Source organism: Physella acuta, unplaced genomic scaffold (assembly GCF_028476545.2).
Source record: "Physella acuta isolate Inbredline_101_S28 unplaced genomic scaffold, ASM2847654v3 ptg000019l, whole genome shotgun sequence".
Classification (NCBI taxonomy): domain Eukaryota; kingdom Metazoa; phylum Mollusca; class Gastropoda; family Physidae; genus Physella; species Physella acuta.
Genome location: NW_026731539.1, coordinates 277,501 through 288,214, shown reverse-complemented (window position 1 = coordinate 288,214; position 10,714 = coordinate 277,501). Strand labels below are relative to the sequence as shown.

General features: G+C 35.2%; 1 protein-coding gene across 1 annotated transcript in view; it reads right to left on the bottom strand.

The window, feature by feature from the left end:
• Window positions 1-7,934: 7,934 nt before the first annotated feature.
• LOC131939478 (uncharacterized) overlaps window positions 7,935-10,714 on the bottom strand; it is a 61,779-nt gene continuing 58,999 nt past the window's right edge. The window contains exons 3-4 of the mRNA XM_059297800.1: window positions 9,066-9,228; window positions 7,935-8,312 (exon numbers count right to left, since the gene is read on the bottom strand). Coding sequence (XP_059153783.1) covers window positions 8,170-8,312; window positions 9,066-9,228 — 306 coding nt within the window. The 3' untranslated portion in view covers window positions 7,935-8,169. The remainder of the gene's footprint in view (window positions 8,313-9,065; window positions 9,229-10,714) is intronic.

The window sequence follows — 10,714 nt, the reverse complement described above, 5'->3', positions numbered from 1 at the left end:
CCTAACATTTTCATTTAAAATAACAATCAATCACACTTAAGATCCGCCACACATATTGTTTTTGTTTTGTTTTTTTCTTCTACAATACGTCTTTGGGATTTGTTGCTGTAACAAACAATTTAACGTTTGTGATGTGGACCGGTGAATCCCGCAAGAGCCGGTTCTCGGCCATTAGAACCGGCTACTCATACAGATAAGATAGACATATGATTCTTTATTTATATTTTCTAATAGCAACCAAGATGTATTTCCTACTGTTAAACATTTGTAAAAATGAAAACTACTGGCATTTACCTGGCTATTGTAGGTAAGTTAAACGAAAATATGTTGCCTAACACTAGGTTGCTAACCTGAAAGTTGCGAGTTTGAATCCGGGTTCAAGCCAGTAGAATTTATACGGTGTAAGCTAGCTGTTACTGTTACTGTTACTGTTACTGTTACTGTTACTGTTACTGTTACTGTTACTGTTACTGTTACTGTTACTGTTACTGTTACTGTTACTGTTACTGTTACTGTTACTGTTACTGTTACTGTTACTGTTACTGTTACTGTTACTGTTACTGTTACTGTTACTGTTACTGTTACTGTTACTGTTACTGTTACTGTTACTGTTACTGTTACTGTTACTGTTACTGTTACTGTTACTGTTACTGTTACTGTTACTGTTACTGTTACTGTTACTGTTACTGTTACTGTTACTGTTACTGTTACTGTTACTGTTACTGTTACTGTTACTGTTGCTGTTGCTGTTGCTGTTGCTGTTACTGTTGCTGTTGCTGTTGCTGTTGCTGTTGCTGTTGCTGTTACTGTTACTGTTACTGTTACTGTTACTGTTACTGTTACTGTTACTGTTACTGTTACTGTTACTGTTACTGTTACTGTTACTGTTACTGTTACTGTTACTGTTACTGTTACTGTTACTGTTACTGTTACTGTTACTGTTACTGTTACTGTTACTGTTACTGTTACTGTTACTGTTACTGTTACTGTTACTGTTACTGTTACTGTTACTGTTACTGTTACTGTTACTGTTACTGTTACTGTTACTGTTACTGTTACTGTTACTGTTACTGTTACTGTTACTGTTACTGTTACTGTTACTGTTACTGTTACTGTTACTGTTACTGTTACTGTTACTGTTACTGTTACTGTTACTGTTACTGTTACTGTTACTGTTACTGTTACTGTTGCTGTTGCTGTTGCTGTTGCTGTTGCTGTTGCTGTTGCTGTTGCTGTTGCTGTTGCTGTTGCTGTTGCTGTTGCTGTTGCTGTTACTGTTACTGTTACTGTTACTGTTACTGTTACTGTTACTGTTACTGTTACTGTTACTGTTACTGTTACTGTTACTGTTACTGTTACTGTTACTGTTACTGTTACTGTTACTGTTACTGTTACTGTTACTGTTACTGTTACTGTTACTGTTACTGTTACTGTTACTGTTACTGTTACTGTTACTGTTACTGTTACTGTTACTGTTACTGTTACTGTTACTGTTACTGTTACTGTTACTGTTACTGTTACTGTTACTGTTACTGTTACTGTTACTGTTACTGTTACTGTTACTGTTACTGTTACTGTTACTGTTACTGTTACTGTTACTGTTACTGTTACTGTTACTGTTACTGTTACTGTTACTGTTACTGTTACTGTTACTGTTACTGTTACTGTTACTGTTACTGTTACTGTTACTGTTACTGTTACTGTTACTGTTACTGTTACTGTTACTGTTACTGTTACTGTTACTGTTACTGATACTGTTACTGTTACTGTTACTGTTACTGTTACTGTTACTGTTACTGTTACTGTTACTGTTACTGTTACTGTTACTGTTACTGATACTGTTACTGTTACTGTTACTGTTACTGTTACTGTTACTGTTACTGTTACTGTTACTGTTACTGTTACTGTTACTGTTACTGTTACTGTTACTGTTACTTATTTTCCTCGCATAACTTTATTCTTTTTAGTGGGGGGGGTGGGTCAATTATCCCCCCTCCTCTTCTTATCCCCCCTCCTCTTCCAACCTCTCCCCTTGACACGAAATAAACGAAATATCTCTGCAATCTCTATAACCATATTAATAAAATCCCCCCCCCCAAAAAAAAAACAACCTACAACCCCCCCCCCCCCCCACAAAAAAAGAAACGAATTCCATCCAGTTTTACCTTACAAAAGATCCTAAAAAAATAATTTAAAAAAAAAGTAAGTTTTAAAATATTTCTCTCCTGCAATCAGGGGCGGAACTACCATACCGCCAGACCCCGCAATGCGGGGGGGCCCAGGACGTTTAGGGGCCCAGTTCGACCAAAAAACAATTAATTTTTTTTTCAAAAATTATGTTTTTCATGCATCTTGAAATTGGTTTTGTAAAAAAAACAAAAAAAACAGGTCTACTATAGCAGAGATTGTTGCGTAGAAAAAATTTTAAAATCTACAAGAGCTATAGTTTGAAAGGTAGGTAAACATTCACACTACTTCCAAGCCTTACTGCCCTTCTTTAAAATAGGGATGCCCACGAAGCTCATTTAAATAGTTTTGTACTATGTATATTAAAAAGCAATTGATTCTTACTATACAATAGTATGGCTATAAAAATCAATGTTTTCAAAATTGATATTATAAAACCCAAAAATGAAAAAAATAAACATAACGCGAGAAACCATTCACGAGTCAAGCTAACGTCTTTATATATTTTTGACCAGCAAAATTATGATACATCCCTAACTCGAACTGAGTGAAGACTAAATTTTTCTGTTTTGTTCACTCAGAATGGTTATATATTGCAATGAAGTAGACTAAATTATTCACTCAGGATATAGATTTTGTATATATATATATATACAAAATCTATATATATATATATATATATATATATATATATATATATATATATATATATACATATATATATATAGGGGGCCCTAGTTTTTTCTTTGCGGGGGAACCTTTGATTTCTAGTTCCGCCACTGCCTGCAATTAAGATGTAATTTTGATCTAAACCCGTCACAGAGGTATTGATTTTCCTAGACCTGTTTTGTTAAACACATTAGGTAAATTGTTCCGTGCTTGTCTAAACGACACTAATGCTCTGCAATTTGTTTCATCGTTAAATTACTAGTTGCCAATGCTGGATATTCAATGATTTATTCTTAATTCGGCCTGGAGCCTTGAGCATGGAGCGATTCTCATGATCTGAACCCTCCGTTTGTGGAACCTTGCCGTTCACAAAATACCCAGCAAGTTTCCTGGATCCCTCATATATATATATATATATATATATATATATATATATATATATATATATATATATATATATATCTATATATATATATATATCTCTATATATATATATCTATATATATATATATATATATATATATATATATATATATATATATATATATATATATATATATATATATATATATATATATATATATATATATATATATATATATATATATATATATATATATATATATATATATATATATATATATATATATATATTGGATATTTTGAAAGTGCGAAAGATTGAATGTAAGTGGCTACGGATGAATGCATTAACAAAATGTATTCAAAGCATTAAATTGACCAAATCAATCCACACTATCGATTGTCTTTAATTTCACTAAAATCTAATGAGATCTGCTTTCACCTTGTGAACCTCTTTTTTATGTAAACTAGAAAAAGAAATGGCATGAAAAGATTGAGAGTGTTGCATGTCCGTTTGTCCATGTGTGTCTGTGTGTGTGCGTGGGGGGGAGTCTCGGTTTTAACTTTCAAACGAAGCTATTTAGGATTTAGGAGAGTGTGAAGAACAGCCTGATCGCGTGTCCTCTTGCATGCGTGTTCGTGTCCTCTTGCATGCGTGTTTAATCCAATTTAAAATATGTGCCGAGCTTAATGTCTAAATTTACCCAGTGTAAAAAAAATTAGTAGACATTTAAAAAAATAAAGTACACCTGTAATTTTATGTGAGAGTCAAACAAAAAGACTAGCCCGTTTATGAGATCTGTCTTAATTAGAAAAATTGAGAAACAAGAGAGAGCTAACAAGATTTACATACACACACACACGTACGTACGCACACACGCATGCAAGCACACACACACACACACACACACACACACACACACACACACACATATATATATATATATATATATATATATATATATATATATATATATATATATATATATATATATATATATATATATATATATATGTAGGTCTATATGGTTAGATATCTTGCTAGCTGTTTCTTTTTTTATGAAAATCGAATCAAGCAATTTACTTAATTAAACTTGTCAAACGGCAACATAAGAAAAAGAAAGCTATTTCGCATTCTTTTAAAAATACACTCTTAGCTTGTATTGTCAATAAAAGTATTTAGGCTGCCAATAATTCTGATTCAGTAACAATTTGATGTACAACTAAATTGACCACTCCTAATTAACAATCAAATCTCAAGCTGTCTAGACGCTTCGATTACGTTGGATTCAACAGCATAGACCGGCTAATGAAAAACAATTTAGAAAACTGATCCGGTTTCTTTTTTTTTTACTTTTTATGGTTATATATGTGTATATGATATAAGCTAAAATAATCAAATAGATAGTTATCTTTTAATCTTTTTCTTCAAAAGAAGAACGTTCAATTTTTTAAATTTTAAAAATCATCTTATGTTGTTTATCGTAGTAAACAAAAAAGATGTACATATAGCATAAGTGTTGTTTTAATTGGCCGTGCATATTAGAGTTTGTTTTGAATTAATTCAATGTTTATTTCACATGGCTCGTCGTGAATTAATTGAAGATTTAAACAAGACAGTTCGTCTTGAATTAATTAAAGCTTATACATTTCATCGTGAATTAATTAAAGCTTTACATTAGAATTAATTGAATACTCACTGAAAATGCGTATTGAGTACTTCTTAATTTCTAAAGACACGTATTTTACAAGCTTTTATTTAGCAACGTGTGTTCGTTTGTTTATTTGTGAGTTTGTGGCAAATCTTGAAATCAATTTTGACCCACTTTTAATTAAGCGATTTTGTTCAAACTTTCCAGATACGTTCCTATTCGTTGGCAAGCCTATCTAATTAAAAAAAAATTAATTAGATGTTTGATAAGTCATTAAAAATGAATTTAATGGTTTCAAAACTAAGAGGGTATAACACAATGAAATCAGTCGATAGATTACTATATTCAATAACAGAAGAGGAGATAACTAGCTTGAAGCCTTCACCTCCAGCGGATTGACAGCTTGTTTGAAAGAACAACTCAACTTTATTCATTAAGTTACCGCTAACTTTGAATTCTTCTACTTCGTTCTTAATTTAATTGTTGAAAGGTATTCCCTTTCATCCCAATTAAGTAGGCCTTTATGTGTCAACTTGTTTTGCGCTATTCGTTGACTCCGATTTCAGCCTGTTTTTCTTTTTAGAGTTGCTACCATAACCTTTATCCAACCAAGAACAAACTACATGGCGGAACCTATCGGTTCAGCAACCATGAGCTTAACCGACCCGACCACTTCCGACCTCCTCAACATTGATTGAAATCTTATACTTACAATACTTGCAGTTTGTGTTAACATTGAGGTGCTGATCTATTTTACATCTTCAATAACTGACTGCATTTTGTACGCCGCTAAATGACTAACAGCTTTACAGGCAGGGGCGTAGCGAGGGGGGGGGGGGGTCGAGGGGTGCGAACCGCACCGGGTGACACCATTTAGGGGGGGTGACACCAAGGCAAAAAATAGCAAAATATATAGAGAAAAACTTGATGGGGGGTGCAAATCGAAAGTTTGAGGGGGGGGGGGTGCAAATCGAAAACTTGAGGGGGGGGGGGGGGGTGCAAATCGAAAGTTTGAGGGGGGGGGGGGTGCAAATCGAAAACTTGAAAGTTTGTCCCCGGGAAGGGTCGCTACGCCTCTGGGGGGGGGGGGTGACACCATTAAGTGCCGCACCGGGTGACACCCGAGCTCGCTACGCCACTGTTTACAGGTCCTCCTTAATTGTTGCTTGACACCGCTGAGAATGATTTTTACAATAACAAAACCAGTTGCGTAGCTTTACAAATGCTTTTACTTTTAAGAAGTTACGTAAAACTGAGATAATTATTCACTGTCATTTGTTTACGACAATAACTTGTTTTTCATTATTTCTCAACCAATAATTTTTGTGGGGTTTCGAGTTTAATATGAGATGCCACGCAGACGGTTTTTAAGTTCTATTCGGCTTGGGTGAAATAGGTGGATCGTACCGTGATGTGAGAGATGTTCTGATTGTACCGTGATGTGAGAGATGTTAGCCTGATTGTACCGTCATGCTAAAAATTGTGTCTGACTGTACCGTTAAGTTATAACCTTATGAAATGGTCATCTTTTAAACCGTACAGTCAATGGGGCTGGTGGAGCAGGGTTAACCTTTTTTTAGTGACCTCTGTATATGAAGGAATAGTGTGGCCCACACAATGCCCAGCAGGACTTGATTCCGGGATCCGAACTCGAGGCTTACGGTTTAGCTGTCAAAAGCTCTACCATTCGACCACGCTGTCCCAAACACAATCAAACATAACCCAGTATCTTGTCTTTTACCTCTCCCCGGGAATCACGTGATCAGGATTACACGCCGCAGCAGAGCACGATTGGCGGATGTTCTACCCACTTCAGGCCACGTCATTCCAAACTTGTATTTTGGGATCTGTCTGCTCGCTTATATTAGGCCTCCATACAGATTTTATTTTTTATAGTTTTAGAGATATTTTGTAGTTTTCTAAGGCTGTGAGCTACCTGCCAGCTATATTGTGTGATTTGTTTAAAAAATGTTGTCTGCTTTCTTTAGTCGTTCTCTATGCTTTTTATGTTGGTCGTCTGCATTTGAATGACCAATTCATTTTTGTACACGTTTATTTGTGACTTTGAATGACCAATTCATTTTTGTACACGTTTATTTGTGACTTTGAACCACCTATTCATTTTTGTACACGTTTATTTGTGACTTTGAATGACCAATTCATTTTTGTACACGTTTATTTGTGACTTTGAATGACCAATTCATTTTTGTACACGTTTATTGTGACTTTAAAAGACCAATTCATTTTTGTACACGTTTATTTGTGACTATGAATGACCAATTCATTTTTGTACACATTTATTTGTGACTTTGAATGACCAATTCATTTTTGTACACGTTTATTTGTGACTATGAATGACCAATTCATTTTTGTACACGTTTATTTGTGACTTTGAATGACCAATTCATTTTTGTACACGTTTATTGTGACTTTGAAAGACCAATTCATTTTTGTACACGTTTATTTGTGACTATGAATGACCAATTCATTTTTGTACACATTTATTTGTGACTTTGAATGACCAATTCATTTTTGTACACGTTTATTTGTGACTATGAATGACCGATTCATTTTTGTACACGTTTATTTGTGACTTTGAATGACCATTTCATTTTTGTACACGTTTCTTTGTGACTTTGAATGACCAATTCATTTTTGTACACGTTTATTTGTGACTTTGAATGACCAATTCATTTTTGTACACGTTTATTTGTGACTATGAATGACCAATTCATTTTTGTACACGTTTATTTCTGACTATGAATGACCAATTCATTTTTGTACACGTTTATTTGCGACTTTAAATGACCAAAGCATTTTTGTAGACGTATTTTTGTGACATTGAATGATGAATGAATTTTGAAAATGTATTTTGAATTGTCCATGTACATTGTGTTATTGGTAAACAACCGCTTATAAAGAGTTGTTTTTCTAAATATCCAACAAGGTTTATCAAAGTATAATGTTATGATTTAAATGTTTATACTTTGATCCGAGCATAACATTATACATAACAATAAACGTCGTCCAAATAGACAAAACAATAAGCATTAAAAAAAACAATCATCAAAATACACGTTTAATGATAAAAAATTATGAACTTAAATGTTTAAAAGTCTAAAAATTCGAGATAAAATAATTAATTTCTATAATATTATTTTATTTCTAACAAAAGCTTTCCAAAACCTTTAAATTGTTTCGTTGATTAATTTTTTAATGTTTTTTTTTTACTGCAAGGAACTGGCGGCTTGCTGTGTAGAAGATATGAGAGGTAAAAACAAAAAGGTGGATAGGTTTTGTTTTATCGTGCGCTGGTGATGCAGGTGTACGAGTTCATGATGCTGTCGCTTTGTGTGCCGCACACCGCACGCACGCCGAAGCCGGCACCACGGTACTCACGGCAACACATGTTCTGGCACTGGATGCTGTCGCTGCATGGTTGACCTGGAAGGTAAGACAGGTGTGTCGTTAGGTGTCGTGGGCATTCAGGTGCTCAAGTGATCTAAGTTTATACAAGACAACGTGTCGTTAGGTGTTGTGGGCACTCAGGTGGTCAAGTGATCTAAGTTTATACAAGACAGGTGGGTAGTTAAGTGTTGTGGGCGCTCATGTGGTCTAAGTTTATACAAGACAGGTGGGTAGTTAGTTAATGTTACTGGCCACTCAAAGCGGTCTGGTGATCACTAAACATCATCAACATACTTCTATCATTCTACTAACCACCACTAACCACCATCAAGATACTTCTATCACACCACTAACCACCACTCACCACCATCAAGATACTAATCATCACCAACATACCTCTAATAGACCACCAATCATCATCAACATAATTTAATCACACAATCAACCAGCACCAACAGACCACCAACCATCATCAACATACTTCTATCTGACCACCAACCACAACCAACAGACCACTAGCCACTATCGACATATTTCTACCGGATCATCAAGCATCACCATCATGCCACCAACCAGCACCAACACACCACCAAGCATCACCATCATACCACCAACCACCACCAGCACACCACCAATACACCACCAACCAGCACCAACCACCACCACCAACACACCACCAACCATCATGAACAAACTGCTATCATACCACCAACCAACACCAACCACCACCACCGACCACCCCCACCACACCACCAACCACCACCACCATACTTCTACCAGACCACTCACCGTCCTCCTTCAGTGGGGCGCCATACTCCTGGTCCAGTCTCACATCTCGGCAGAAAGTTGTCACGACCAGCGAGTCGTAGACTTCCTGTCGTGACGTCAGACAGGTGTCGTGGTGATGGCAGCAGCGTTTGTCTCTGGAGCACGGCTGGCCAGATCCCGAACACTGGGGGTGGGGGAGGGGGGAGGAGAGAAGAGGGCAAAGGTTAGTTCAATTGATTCATTTGTTAAGTAATATGTGTGTGATTTTTATTATTTTGGTCAACTTTTGTATAGATCATGATAAAAGTGATTGGTGTAGGCTTGTTGTGTATACATATAAAAAATGATCTGTTTTACGGTATTGATTAAAGACAATATGTCTGTCGTACAGTTATTTTAGAATTTCATAAAGACACAATTTAATAAAATGGTGACACGTGTCTGACACAATCGTATCGGCGTGACACCTGACCCCAAGGTGTTAGAGACATCGCCCTCACCACCAACCACTCATTACCCACAATGCCACTTTCTAAACGTGAGCACAGCACATCCGCACGTGCAGGCGGCTCCTCTTACTCTAATGGCGTCTGATCACGCACTGTTGTCTGCCCGCGCTCGCACACTTCCGGTGTCACGTCTGCACAGTGTAAGGTCACGTGACGAACCTTCCTGCTGACGTCACAGACAAGCTGAGTTATGAGTCTCAAGTTGTGACATCCACTCATCCGTCGAGATAAAACAATCGCGAACAAACAATCGTGTAAAATTAAATAATACACAATTTTCGTTTACGTATAATAGAAATGTAAGTGAGACATTTAGAATTTTATAGAAGCTGCTGTCATGAAACGTACGGTTAGTGCAATATAGCAGATTGTCTTGTACTTTTAAATATTCATATACAATCAAAGAAAGACAGACGCTGATTTCCTTCGCTTATCTACTATATGCAAGATCTACTTTAAAGGATTATATATATATATATATATATATATATATATATATATATATATATATATATATATATATGTGTGTGTGTGTGTGTGTACCTGTACATATGTATATGTAAATGCATAGATCTATAAAATTTGTGGCAATGATTACATCATTGTATAAAATAAAAAAAGAGAAAATAGCGTAATGTTAACCGTTTGTTTGTTGTGGGGGAGAGTGAATGGGGTTATTAAATTTTTCATTACGTTGATAGTATGAACGGGTATCAAAGCACAGAAATTTGACCAAATAAACTAAACATATCACAAAGGTGAGCAAAAAAGTAAAAAAGAACATATGTTTCTATTAAACAACTGAAACCATGATCAAGAAGCCACATTTAAAAAATTAGCCCGACTAAAAATGTTGATCAGGCCAACGAATACTTAATCAACGACAAAGCAAACGACATAAAATGCTCGTAATTAAATAAAAACGAAATCATCAACTAACTAAACACCTCAAAAACCTTAGAAAATAGTTTTAAAAAACACTTTAAGAAAAACTTTAAAAATAAAATTATTTAAAAAAATGGCATTCAGATTTGAAGCTATTTTGACATTTTACTCAAAACTGTTTACAATTTATGTAGCTTTAATAAACGAAAGTGAAATTTTAAACATTCAAAACACACTTTACTGCACAATATCTACTTTAAAAAAAAAAAAAAAGTT